This window comes from Camelus ferus, chromosome 6, assembly GCF_009834535.1.
Source record: "Camelus ferus isolate YT-003-E chromosome 6, BCGSAC_Cfer_1.0, whole genome shotgun sequence".
NCBI classification, from domain to species: domain Eukaryota; kingdom Metazoa; phylum Chordata; class Mammalia; order Artiodactyla; family Camelidae; genus Camelus; species Camelus ferus.
Window position 1 is genome coordinate 84,302,146 of NC_045701.1, and position 14,701 is coordinate 84,316,846.

General features: G+C 40.0%; 1 protein-coding gene across 1 annotated transcript in view; it reads left to right on the forward strand.

The window, feature by feature from the left end:
• LOC102507782 (unc-79 homolog, NALCN channel complex subunit) overlaps positions 1-14,701 on the forward strand; it is a 171,171-nt gene that overhangs the window by 121,377 nt on the left and 35,093 nt on the right. The window contains exons 33-39 of the mRNA XM_032482551.1: positions 2,471-2,573; positions 4,705-4,845; positions 7,706-7,744; positions 9,194-9,306; positions 9,395-9,480; positions 10,349-10,522; positions 13,458-13,526. Of these exons, the coding sequence (XP_032338442.1) occupies positions 2,471-2,573; positions 4,705-4,845; positions 7,706-7,744; positions 9,194-9,306; positions 9,395-9,480; positions 10,349-10,522; positions 13,458-13,526 (725 nt within the window). The remainder of the gene's footprint in view (positions 1-2,470; positions 2,574-4,704; positions 4,846-7,705; positions 7,745-9,193; positions 9,307-9,394; positions 9,481-10,348; positions 10,523-13,457; positions 13,527-14,701) is intronic.

Genomic DNA, 14,701 nt, shown 5'->3' on the forward strand with positions numbered 1-14,701 from the left:
TGATGGGAACAGAGACAGAAAGTCTCTTTCATGGTAAACTGAAGAGTCCATTGATACAGCTAGAGGACTGATGTTTGCATGTGTGCTTTGAAAAAAACCAACACCTTTATACTTTCTCCAAGAATCCCAGTGTGGCTTTTGTCAACTTCTCCAGCTTTGAAGTTGGGCTTTGGAGGAGGTCCCCTTTATTCAAGTTTCTAAGAACCTTCTGTTTCTGTTCTCAGCTCCATATAGAGTGCACTTTGGGTTTTCAGTAGGGGAACTAGTAGTGGCGGCATCAGAAGTGTTGCCAAGAACTGGAGGTTAATGGGACCGCCTTTAATATTGCACACTTAGCTGTGACTCAACTCTAATAGAAGGCAACTGAGCTCTATGGCTTCCTTTTTGCATTGCCAACCTTCACCTTATACATTACTCTTTGCTCACATATTTTAAGCATTATTTAAGAACGCATTGATTCAACTAATGTTGCCATTTGGCGGCCAATGCCCCATAACTTAACCCATCTGCTTTTATACATGACAGCTATAAATACTGCATTTCACATTCTGTGTTATCATATGGAAAAGCAAATTCATGATGCTGTTGTCAAAAATACCTGTTCCTTGGCATTTGTACTGGGTAATGATTGGCTTGAAACCACCCAAATGACTTTGATTCCCTCTCTTTTCTTGACTTGAATTGTGATTTCTATGTACATAGTAGTAATTGGTGAGAATCTTCTGAAAGCCTTGACTCAGAGTTGTTGGTTTTTAAAAAAATCAGTTTATTATGTTTCTTATGTTTCTATTATGTTTCTATATATATATTCATGTATGTATAGGTATATATATATATATATATACCACCATGTATCTTATGGGCTGAATTTTTTTCCCTTAGCACAGGAATTTTGGCATCTGGTAGATGTGGTGTGGAGTATTGGATTTAAACTTTCTGTGTTTTGGTTTCTTGAAGCAATGTCATGTTGTTTACTTTACTATTTAGTAATCAGTCATGCTGGCTTTTATCTTGGCCCAGTTCTTGCACTTTCTGTTATCAATTGATTCATACTTTTGCTTGTCATAAATATGCTGCTTCCATTTAAAGCACCATTTTTATGAAACAACTGGAGATCTTTGTTAATGATACACTTGGGTACACTTCGGAAAGAGTGTTATCACAGAGACTGCTGATAAATACAGTAGTAAAATTTGTATTCCCATTTGGGATCTTTGGCAGTGACATAAGATATTTTCAGATAATTTTCTTTGTCACTTGGGTCTGAAGGTCTCCTTATAAACAGGTTCTGTAGCTTTTGATCAGACAGGGGAGTCTGTATAGTGTGGAAGCATCTTGACTCTTCAAAGGCTTCATTCAATACCATTTTTTTTCTCCCTCAGATGGAAACACATTGCCCACTTGGCTAGATTTCTAAAATTTTTACATTGATTATTTTAGAAACCAATTCTCTGACTCATTTTCTTTCCCCTATTTAAGGAAAGATCATGCAGTTTTGTTTTGTTTTTCAGCACAAAGCTACCAATTCCTTGATAAAAAACAAATTCTTTAATGACCACTGGGTTTTTCTGGCTTCTGGCTTCTGGTTTTTCTGGCTTCCTGTTTGAAGAAATCAGAGTCTCAGTTACTGCTTTGTAGAACATGGCATTATTCTGAATTGTCACTTTGAGTTTCTTCTTGGAATGTCTTATTTTCATATTTCCTGGAGAATCTGTTCAGCACTGGTGGTTTTCTTAATGGAGAACAATCTCCTGGATCTCCAGAATTACTCATCACTAGAGCACTAGATTCCTGCCTCAGATTTCTTTGAAGTCATCAAAACCCAAAGTTTTAAACTCTGTGATATTGATTGACTGAAGTCGCTGGTTGGTTCATTCAAAATGCTTCATTTTTCATTCATGAAGTTTGAAAAATGAAGTCTTTTGCTTTGCAGCTTATGGTATTAATTTCCTGAGCAGAAAACTGCCCTGATGTTTCTTAGCTCAAACTTCTCCCCTTGCTTAGGTACGTAGAGAGCTGGGATCTTACTCCTTTTCCGTATTAGCAGCGTTTTAGTGCTAGAGTGCATTGGTGATTTTAGAAATACAGTATTATATGAGCCGCTCCCCTCTGCACCCAGCCACTGAAGATTGTAACTCACTTAAGGGTACTCTTGGATAGAGTCCCTCTACCTTCTTTTCTTCTCTCTTAGTGCCCTGCTGGCACATCTGAAGTCTCCCTGATTTTTTTCAAAGTCAGGAAGCAAAGGAAACCATAGGAGTCTAGTTCTTAAAATGACACAAGCAGAAACACATCACAGTCTTTCTTGAACTCATTTCACTCGTGACGGTTTTTCACAAGGCACTTGGGCTGTCTCCGTCACATCCCTGTGAATGTGCTCTCCGGAGGATTTATAAGAGGAGAACGGGGCTTTTCCTGGCCCCCAGAAACAGATATTTATTCACCAGTTGTCTCTCTGCTGCTTACCCAGGCGCCACTAAATCCAGCCTGCTGTCAGCACCCAGCATCGTGAGTATGTTTGTGCCAGCGCCCGAAGAATTCACAGACGAGCAGCCGACGGTGATGACAGACAAGTAAGCACATGGTTTTCTTCACTGCATTTACAGAATTTGAGAGTTTGCTCACCATGGTTGTGGAAAAATATCCGAGGAAGCATGCTATGCTTTTAAGTCATAATTTGTTCTTCAAATGGTTGTAGCCATAGGTGTTGGTGTGCATTTGTTATTTTAGAAATGAAGTATTGTATGGGCAATTTCTGTTTATGCCAAGGCATTTCTCTTTTTTAATTTGGATGACTGCAAATAGTGTCTACTACTGATTATTCCTAGCAATAATTTCACACAAATAAAGTCCCTCAAGCAGAAGCTTCAGATTGTTAAGGTGGGACTAAATTGAAGACTTGATTCTTAGTCCCATCCTGCCAGCAGAATCCATTCTCTGAATGTCGAATTGGTTATGTTGCCTTCAGGTTTGTCAGCCTTCAATATCCCCAGATTTCTTATGGAGTAAAGTCCAAATGCTTTAACTTATTATAAACGGCCCTTTTGATTATGAAGGCATACGGATTTACCACTCCTCACCAGAAGCTTCTTCCCTGGCCCCCTCATCTTCTCCAGAGTATGCCTGATATGTTTTCTTCTCTGTAACTTCATAGGTGCCCTTCTCTCTATACTTTCTCTACCTGGTGAACTCCTATTCATGCATCAAGACCCAGCTTAAGGCAAAGTTTCCCTGAGTTTGCAAGGCAGAATACATCATGCCATCCTCCAAGTTTCCATAGCGTTTGATCCACCTCTCTGTTCTATCTCTTATCGTGTTGTATTTTAATTATTTAGTTGTTTATACATACATGTTCTGTAATAGATTGTGAGTTCCTTAGGAACTGGGATCCTTTCTTCTGTGTTTTATACTCAACTCCCTACACATTGCCTGGCACATAAATGCTGTTCAGTGAGTATGATTAAGAATGAGACTTGCAGGGTTTCAAGTTAGGAGATATTCTTGGGCCAGGGAAGCTTCCTGGTAAAGGTGACCTAAGTGACAAATTGAGTAGGCTTGTCATAAAAGGAAAAGAAGGTGAGGTGAAAGGGGCTGGTGTGAGGATCCATGCAGCTGGCCACAGCTGGCCATCATTACTGAAGAAATGAAGGGCCCGTCTTGAACAGCTGCCTTAGACTGTCCACGTGGGGAGCACCTAGTGGCCTGTGGAGGGCTCTTCTCAGCTTCTTCTTTGGTTTAATTCCTCATTTTGTGTCCCCTCCATGTCTCAGTCTTTCCTAGTAACAACTTCCTGGTTGCCTTTGTGTGCACTCCATTTATCTTTTTTTAGTTGCAAATGTGAATCCTATTTTTTTTTAAAGTCAATCTGTAAGGAACGATATACAGTATATATGCATAATTTATCTATTAGGAAGTTTTCTGATGGAAAGGTCACAGGAGCAATGTTAGCTCTGTCTCCCTTGCTTTTCCCAGTAGACCCTCCCTTCACTTTATAAGGCTGCCCAGCTGTGGCTGAAAAGAAGAGCTCTGGCTTTGGTCGAGAGGAAGGGGATTGAAGCTGCAAAAGATACTACAGAGAGCAGTAAGCTGGAAGTTGCTTAAGAGCAGGGGCCATTGTGTTTTTACATACTACACTCTGCAGGTGTGGAGAGTTCATAAAGCTGTTCTGAGTGACGGGTAGAGCAGAGACTGCAGTCCAGGCTCCACAGGCTTTCCATAGTGTTTTAGTGACGGGGCGCTTCTGTCTCTCGCCCACAAATGGGACATTTTAAAATCTAAAAGCTTAGGAGAGCTTCCATTTGTGTCAAGACATTTTTCACTCTTAATTTCAGCAAATGAAAAAAAAATTGAGTTATGGACTGTCCCTAGCAATAAATTCATGTGCATAAAATCCCTCAACCAGAAGCTTCAAACTGTTAGTCCAGGTGGCGCTCATTGTAAAAGGAACCAATAACTCGTGTCTAGTCCAGATAAGAGTTGAACGAACATTTTCAGTGATCGGAGGAACCTTCCTGCTCTCTGCTGTCTGTGCTGTGTCTGTGTCTAAGGTAAGGGTGGCACAGGAGATTCCTACTTATTGTTGGGGTGGGACCACTGACCTCCTTTTGGGGACTTTTCCGAGACTCACCAAAACTGCCTGTATGTACTTATATCTTGAAACCATTGTTGGCTTTCATGGGAAGCATTCTTCTGTTTCCTTTGCAGATGCCATGACTGTGGGGCCATTCTTGAGGAATACGATGAGGAAACCCTTGGGCTGGCCATTGTGGTCCTCTCCACATTCATTCACCTAAGCCCAGACTTGGCAGCCCCGCTGTTGCTGGATATCATGCAGTCCGTGGGAAGGTGAGGGTCAGCTTCTGTTTTGTTTGGTAGGGAAGAGCCCTACTCGATCTAAATCCTGAAATAAAAGCTGCCAGTTCAAAAGTGAAACACCTAGCAGCCTTTACAATGCTTGATACCTGTGGGATCAACTCAGACTAACTTTACAAACTTACTGGACCAAACTTTTGGTTAAATTCTGCAGCTGTGTAGTGTTGTAAGTCACAGTGTCGCAGTGGAGCTGGAGGAAAGTGCACGAAGAAAATTCTTCTGTTTGGTGTTTTCTGTTACTATGTGAGCTAATGTATGTTACAGTGCATAGAACTGTGCATAGTTCACACTAAACAGTTGGTAAGTTTTAGATATTATTATCATCATTATTATATCTTTTCGTCTGTTTTAAAGTGGATTCTCTAGGCATTTTGTAATCTTGGGGTGGCTCACTTAATTTTGCAGCTTGGCGCCTTATCACGTGAAGGGTTACATGGAAGTATAGCAGTTTCACACTTCCTGCTCAGAAAAAGGAAGGATGCACACATTTAGGAACAAAGCCTTCAGCCTGATTGAGGGAAGATTAAACTTAGCTGCCTTGAGAATTTCCTGTTAAGAAAATTCCATTTAGTAGATAGGACATTAGAAGAAAAGTGATGTATTTCGTGGGTATAAGTAAAGTTCAAATTCAGTCACAAATTATAGTCCTAGCATACACAATTTACAGGAGAGATCTGAATTAAATGCCCCAGGAATGTATTAAGTTTCCAGTCTGTGCTAGCACAGAGCTAGGTGCTTAAGGCTGCAGGCATTAGACCTAGCTCCGCCCTCAAGTGCTTTGTGGCTTAGTTGTTGAGGAGGACAGTAATGTGTGGAATAACTATACTCAGTTATGCAAGCTGGGACATGATTAAGAGCTGTAACGAGTGGTATATGTGGTAAGTGCTGTGGAAGTTCAGGATGGAAATGATTTCTTAGGGAAGGTCTCTATGGAGGAGGTTGGGGGAAAAAGTGGATTCTGCAAATTCCTGGTATTTAATGGAGGAGAGAGAATGACTCTTAATGGAGCTAAAACTTAATCTTTTTAATGAAAAAAAAAAAAAAGATGATTTCAAGTTAAAGACAAACAGGGAAGCATTAAAAACCTCTCAACCCCAAAAGTATGTGACTCTCTTATCCCCTGTCCCCAGATTTTTCTGTAGTATCCTTAGGAGTGTAAATCCTTAGGAGTATGTAGTCAGAGATGCTGTGACTATTCCACCTCTAATACTCAGACACAGCTGATGTGCAAAGTAAGTGATGGACACAGGGAGGTGGAGAGAGAAGAAAAGATGAATTATTTCACTTATGCTCTTGATTTTAACCTAGTCATAATAAATGTAGAATAAATGTTATACCAATTATCAGCAATCCTTGTGAAACTAAAAAATTTTAGTAATGCAAGGTCACAATTCCTACTATCAATACTTTTCAGTTTTAGAACAGACAGAATTATTGTTCTGGTCTGTTACCACCTCCTTGAAATAGATGATATACATAGAGGGGTTTTATTTTGTTTTTGTTTTAACATAAGGGAGAATAAACCATGTTCAAGTATTGCCAGCTCTTAAGATGGAAACACATAAGCTTTGAAGAAAAGCAAAGGAAAAACAGTAGTGCATACATTTTTGCATACTTAACATATATAAATCTTTAAATCTCTGCCTCTTTTGGGCAGACTAGCAAGAGACAGGGAGAGCATTAAAGCAAGCTGCCACAATTCTTAGCAACCAAACCTACCAAGAAAGCAGATTCAGTGGTCACCTAATTCAGGGTTTCCTAGCATGCCTCAATTTCAGAGGAGGCAATGTGGATTTATGAACACTTAGTTTATCCTGGTCCCACAGGAACTATTTCCAGCATGTTCGGAGAGTGTGTAAGTTCAGCACATCTGTGTCATTTGTCACCTGAGCCTTTCCATATGATTATGTACTTCTGCTCTCTGCTTGGGTCCCTCTTAAAATTTACCCACCCCCCTTTATCTAGATACAGCCTTCAAGATCACATCTGATGCACCCTTAATTACTGTTTATTTCATTGGCCAATGTTATCTATTCATGGTAGTGTCATTAGCATGAGAGGGCCCATAACCAAAGCAACTGGGAATGGTCTCTGGTGTTACTGGTTGCTGGACCTTCTATTCCTTTCCAAATGCATTCTTGGCTCAGTTCACTCTTGTGGTGTTAAGTAAATACATTTTTAACATTCTCCTTATTTGTTCTTCAATATCTTACTGATCAAGACATGTTTTTCTAAACTCATCAATTTAGTACATTCTTTTTCTTTCTATACATACAGAATATTTCCACGCATATAGGACCATGTAATTATACTTTTCAAAATTTACATGTTATATATTGATTACTTAGTCTAATACATTGCTCTTTTCAATATGATATTTTCTGACAATTACCCTTATTACCTATTTTTACTATCTTATAGAGGCTTTCACAGTTTGTGGTTAGGTTTCAGAGGTTGTACACAAAGAAATGAATTTTGAGTTGAATTAATATGGGAATAGACTGGGTCAAATGCTATTCTGATATCTGTTTAACTTGGTTGTAAAGGATGTTTTTGTAGATTGGCTGGGTGATATTCAACTAATTCAACTGTATGCATCTTCGCTATATCTGGAAATACCTGCTTTGATGCAGAAAGTAGATTTCAGAAACTTGGTTAAGCTGAACCCTGAAGACTGACCACTGAGTGGCTCCTCTGTCCCTGATCAAGGGAATTCTCAACATTTTACATTTCCCAACTAAATGGGAGCTGTAATGGGTCCTACCGAAGTACTCATGCATTCTATCATGAAAACCTAAGATACTCATGTGACTCTTTTCACTTTATTTCCTAGATTGGCATCCAGCACAACTTTTTCTAACCAAGCAGAAAGGTAAGGTCTTGAAGTGAGCCCAAATCTCACCTTCTTTTTGTTCACCATGCATGTTCATCCATTTCTAAGACACTAGTGCGTCTACCATGGGAGGAATGTTGTTAGGTTCAGTTGCAGCTGCAGAGAGCACCTGTTCATTTTCTGTTCACGCCTTCATTGATTCACTCATGCATTCATTCGTTTCAGTCAACAAATATTTGTAAGCCCACTCTGTATCAGGCACTGTGCTAGACACTTTTGTTCCAACTGGGGGCAAAGCTGACAGGATTCCTGCCCTTTGAGGGGCTTAAAGTCTTTCTGGGAGGCAAGCATGAATAAAATATTTGCACGTGTTTATAATTGTAAACAGTGCTAAGTGCTATGAATGAAAAATACAGTAAGACTTGCATTACGTTCAGTTATTCAACAAGTGTTTATGCAGTGACCAGGGACTAAGGATACCTCGGCAGTTAACAAAACAGCAAATCCTGGCTCTCATGGAACTTACATTCTAGTTGAGGGGGTGACAGCAAGCTAATTAACAAAAAATGAAAACTGATAGTTTAATATCACTTAGTGCTAAATGCTATGAAAAGTAATCAAGAAAGCCCAGAAGATAGAGAGCAACTGGAAGTGGCATTTTAGATATAATAGCCTCTCTGAGGAAGTGATTTTTGAACAAACCCTGAAAAGGAGGAAAGAGTGATCCACACAGTAATTTGTAGAAAGGATGTTCAGGCAGAGGAAGTAGCAAATGCAAAAGCCTTAAGTCAGGAAGATGCCTAGTCTGTTTGGGGAACAAAGCTAAGGATGCTGGGGCAGAATGAATGTGGAGGTAACACAGTCACCTCTGGGAACATCCTCTCTGATACTTTGGTCTAAGGGGAAAGGCCACATAATCATCTCTTGGCTCACGGTCTTGACATGCAGAGGTGGTGCAGAGGGTAAAGGGGGAGACTGCACATATCAAAGTCCCAACCTTGTTACAAGTACCAGCTCAGATGCCCCAAGAAAATTTCCAAGAGGAATGAGCAACTCCCTCCCTGCATTTTCCCTCAGAGGTGCTCTCTCTCTTAGCCAGTGACACTTTCTGGGAGGATCTGGCTGACAGTCCCCATCCTGGGTTCTAGTCCTGACCTGGGTTCTAGTCTTGACACTGCCATTCGCTAGACTTTGTGGCCAGGTCGCCCTTTCTCTCTGAGCCTTGGAACCCTCGTGGGTACAATGAGGTGGCTGGAATCAGTCTGAGACCAACTCCAGCATTACCTGGTTCCCTCTTTCTAGAAACTTATTGTTAACAGGGATTCCCTATGGCTAGACAATTTCATCTTACTAACAAAAGTGACAGTGGGATATTCCATAAGAGGACAGATGTGTACGTGAACTCTGAATACAGAAGTAAATAAATACCTAAACTCATGCTGGTTGCTCCAAGATTTCCTTGTCTTTCCTCTCCCCGTTCAACCCCAGCATGATGGTCCCCGGCAACGCAGCAGGGGTGGCCAAGCAGTTCCTGCGCTGTATCTTCCACCAGCTGGCTCCCAACGGCATCCTCCCGCAGCTGTTCCAGAGCACTATCAAAGGTAACTCATCCATGGGGCATCCAAACACCACATGCGTGGCGAGGCGCTGGAACCCAAGCTCTACTAAACCTGATTGTTGACTTTCCAGATGGGACTTTTTTACGGACCTTGGCCACGTCTCTGATGGACTTCAATGAGCTGAGCTCTATTGCTGCTCTCAGTCAGCTCTTGGAGGTAGGTTTGCTTTGTCGACACTCCAAGCCCCTGCCAAAATCGCTGCTGAGGAAGAAATTCAAAGTCCTTTAATTTAAATATTAAATTTAAAATGCCAAATTAAATGTTAAATAACTTAAAATTTAAAAGTTAATTTGAAAAATAAAAATTGCCAATGCATAGAATATTGTCAGTTGGGTGCTGCTATTTTGTGGTGATTTATTACTTACTTAAAGCTTCTGGACCCCCTCTGCTAAGGCGTGGATGCCAGCCATTGAGCACTCACTTCCGCAGAACTCTCCAGCTTTCAGAATGTTTGGTAGGTAGAGCAGTGTGCACTGTATTACAGATTTGGATTCAGATTTCAGCTTCACAGCTGGTTTGTTGTATCTCGAGACTTGAAGTCAGTTCTTACCTCCAAGGCTTGTTCGTTGTATCACGATACTTGGAGTCCTGTCTCCCGTCTTCTGCTTATTAGCTCTTTTAGTTAACTTGGGGGATTGGCAGATTGTCTCAGGGACTTTGCTGTTCTGTGTAGTCACTTCAGTCTTTGGCCAGTGGAGTTTCCAACAAGCATCATTCACTGTCTCTTTTTTTTAACACCGAACCATACCAATTGTAGATCCTTAAAAGATGTTTCTAATTTCCTGCTCACATTTCGCTTTTACTCCCTGAATCGAAGATCACAATTTTCCCCTCCTAAGTTTGTGTGGGTTTGTCCATTTTTCTCTGTGTTCCTGCCAATTACAGTGATTAGCCTGTATCTTGCAGGTGCACACGAATATAGTGTGAACATGTGATTTTTTTCAAGAACTGACCTTCACCAAGTAGCTGTATGAATTCCCACGCTTGCTTCAGCAGTTGATTGCCTATGCTTTTGTGTTTTTAGGGTCTAAATAACAAAAAGAATTTACCAGCAGGGGGTGCTATGATACGCTGTTTGGAAAACATTGCTACCTTCATGGAAGCTTTGCCCATGGATTCTCCTAGTAGCCTCTGGACCACAATCAGCAACCAATTTCAGACGTTTTTTGCCAAGCTGCCTTGTGTTTTGCCTCTGAAGGTAAGCTGCACCCAGGATTTTGTTTTAAATTACTTTCCTACCACTTGCAGACCATCTGGGTCTTTCGTGATTTAATGTTGCATAAAGGGCGAAAAGGAATCTGTTAGCTATGGAGTGGAGAGTGCTATTTTAGGGTTTGTCTTCAAATGTTTCAGAAGGACAGTAAGATGCAGTGGGCATTTTGAGTTAGTGCTTTCAAGTTTCCAGTTGATTAAGAAATAAAAAAGGTCAGGAAGACATAAGTAGATTGTGTTTATCTAGAAATTTTCCTCAAGTGGATATTAAATAAATGCATAAGTAAATGAATAGTTTCATCTAAAAGGAGGCCAGACATATAATGTAAGGCTTCAATTTTAGAGAATTATCTAAAGGGAAGTGAATGCTTTTGTGTTCGTGAATAAAGTATTTGCAAGGCCAAGGTGGTATTTCTATTTTGACTGCTTTACCACCACCACCCTGTCCGCCACCCTCAACCCAAACACCATATCACCCTCCAAGAATGCACACACAATTACCTGGCTGTAAATCTGATAGCCTACAGAATATTTTCAACATGAGCCATTAAATGCAAAAACGAAATCCTATGCTGTTAAAACTGGAAGAGACCTGTAAAAAGCATTCTTTTCAATGCCCCTATTTTCCAGATAGAGAACTATAAATTCAGAGAGATAGTGGCAGCGTAAGGATTAGAACTCAAGTCTTCTGACTCCTAATTCAGTGTCCTCTCCACTAACAGACTCCTAGCGTCCTTCTAGAGCAAGGGTGAATTGAAGGCATTCAGGTCTCTGTGGCAGGGAGAAAGGACGTAGCTGGTAGTGGCCATTGCTGTCTTTGAACTGCATTGGTTCCACAAGCTATTTGTGCTTTATCCAGATCACAGATAAAAATATTCAACCTGCAATAAAATGAGTCACTTGTTGATCTGACAAGTGAAGGTTACATATTGGCAGCATCACTTCTGACATGAATATTACACATATGTAAAATGTCTTTAAAAGACCAGCCACCTCTGCTAATACCTTTTTTCAAATTGGCAGATTTGGAAAATATGACCCCTAAATAAGTTCTGTAAGGATGAGAGTTCAGGGACCCTTAGCTTGGTATGTGCTTTTTGAGTTTCAAATTACTGTGAAAAGCAGTACTGAGAACTTTATATCTCTCACATCCTCTGATCCTTGTCTATCCACCAATCTGGATAGTAGTTGAATAAATCCAAGCAAAGAGGATTAGTACTTTGAAACCACGTATGTATATAGCTATTGTACACACACACTTCGGAAATCAAGTGCATGCATGTTAACACGACCACATGGACCCTCCCTAGGGCCAGAGAGCCAGTCAGGGCCATTCATTACTTAAGAGCCACACATTTTAATAAGAGGAGTGGGGCAGGCATGGAAAATTCAAATGCCTATAGGTTAATGTGATACTCAAAATATTCAACTTGAACACAGATTAGTTGGAAGTATCACCAGCTGCAGACAATTGGTAAGCCTAGTTTGTCTAATCAGCCCTGCCCAAAGGGACCCTGACTACGAGGTTAATGAGTGGAGCGGAGAGAGACAAGATGATGAGAACTGAGACCCTTGAGAACTGGAAAGCACTGGTCCCTTCTGCTCCACTCTGACCACCTGTTCTCTGGGAATGCAATCTCATGTTGTTGATCGTTCCATATTTTCCAAGATAATATTTCCTGACTTTAAAAACACTATTGGGACCTGATGAACAGCTGGTTTTCAGCCCCTGGTTTAAAGTAATATAAACGTCACATCAACTCCTCTGGGTTTTGAGCAGATTAAATAGACCAGTGGTTCCCTTAGAAAGTACTTGTGAAATGCTTTCAGAATTTGTCTGAAAACTTGCCCTGCTGGATCCTATCTGGCACTGCCTCTGATCATCCTATGCTTTGGTTTTAGTCCCTGGGGAAAATATTAAGCCACTGAAAGGCCTTCTGCTGTTTGTTTTCATCAGTTTAGAGAAGTAGATTTCAAACTTCAGTGTACAGCAGTGTCCCTGAAGGACTTACTAAAAACTGATTCCTGGGCCTTATTTTGAGAATTTCTGGTTCAGTAGGGGGCGACCTAAGGATTTGCCTTCCAATAAGTTTCCAGGAAATCGAAGTACTGCTGGTCCAAGGGTCATACTTGGAGAACCACTGGCTTAGTTTGTACTATCTTTTTTTTTCTAATTGAAGTATAGTCGATTTACAATGTTGTGTTAGTCTCCAGTGTACAGCATAGTGATTCAGTTATCCATATGTATTTTGTTTTCTTTTCCATTGTAGGTTACTATAAGATATTGAAGTCTGTACTGTCTTAAACAGCTGAATATTGTATATAGCTGCAGACATTTTGCTGTAGCCTGCTATTGTGATGTATTTAACAATGTTAAATAATAGCATTGCTCAGTCTTGCTGTAATATTTTCCCCCAATCCCAGTACACATTATTTAAAAAGTACATTTTGATGCGGCATCTTGCCAAAATACAACCTACTTGATTCGTGAGGCATGATTTTCTCTTGTAGAAATTTTACTGCTTTTCCCCAGGTTTTTGGTATGTCTTTTTGTAGCAGAGAAAGGGCAGATGAAACTCATTCTTAACTGAACTAATAAGCCTATTGGTTTTAAATTGATCTAAGTAGGTTTCCTTATCCCAACATGGCCTTTCACAAATTAGTGTACCTCTTTAGAGTTGAACACATTTAATATCAGTTAATATTATTTAATTGTTTAACGTTGTTTAATTAATGGCTTAATTAAATTTTCTAAAGCTGAGAATTTTTTTTCAACATGAATATATGGCATGGAAAACTATGGAGGCAGCTGTATTGAAGATTTTTTTTTCCCTAAAATAAATGCTTATATAGGAAATATATCAAGCACAGGATACATTAAGACGAGTACTGACTTTTACTTTTTTTGTTGTTGTTCACAGTGTTCTTTAGATTCCAGTTTGAGAATTATGATTTGCCTCTTGAAGATACCCTCTACCAATGCCACAAGGGTATGTATGTTTCAGAAAAACATAACCAATTGGTTATTCAGTAAATTTTTTAACCTAAAAAGACAGGCATGTAGCACTAATGAAGAAATAGTTACCACATACTGAATGCTTCACTTTCAGCCTCCTTGAAAGTGCCTGATAGGAAGAGCTCTAATAAATCACAAATTTTTTTTAGCATAGGTGCTCATAGTCCTGAGCCATTCTGCTAGTCCATCCTCAGTACTATGAACTCGGTGATCCTTCCAAACACAGATCTCATTGCATCGCTGCCTTGCTTAAAAATCTTTGATAATTTCTCATTTGTTTTAAGATAATATCCAAATTCCTTAATAGAGCATACAAGAAAATACCTCATTAACTGGCCAGCCTGCTTTTCCAATTTAGTCCGTGGCTGCTTGCTGCTTCCTCATGCTTCCTGCACACTTTCAGAATCATCATCATTATCATCATCAAAGCAACAACTCCTATTTTTTGAGCACTTACCATATGGCAGGCGTTGCGCTAAGTGCTATACATGTATAATCTTATTTAATTTCACACTTCCTTGCCTTTGCTTAGACCAGTTTCCGTTGCCTGAAATGCTTTCTATCCTTGTTGGTGAGTGAATTCCGTCTTATTCTTCCAGATGAGAATTTGAATTCCATTCAAATTTTTAAAAGGCTCATATTCTCTGTAGCAACTTCCTCCTACATCAGGTCCCACAATACTTGGTAGAGCTCTGTGTATTAGCAGTTATATTATAGTGAAGTCTCCCCAGTGAGTCTTTTTGAAGTCCAGCCTTATGTCTCATTCACTTTTGTTTGGGCTGCATTATACGCAGTGGTTTGTATTGTATTGCAATGGCTTGTAACTCCTAGTTAATATAACAAGAAAGCACATCCTTTGTAACTTTTTACCTTGACTGTGCTTTCATAAACGCATGGTTTATGCTGAAAAATTGCAAAGAGATCATATGGTCTAGTCTGCTCATTTACAGATAAGGAAACAGGCGCAGAGAGATGCAGTGTCTTGGCCAAGGTCACACAGCTGGTTAGTGGAAGATCTGAGACCTGAAGCCAGGTCCTCTGCCTTCATGTTTTGATTTGTCTGTTTATGCCATATTGCCCCATCACCATGCTGCTTTGCTAGATAAAAGAGCAAATTTCTATATAGATTTGAATTCAGATTTCTTTTTT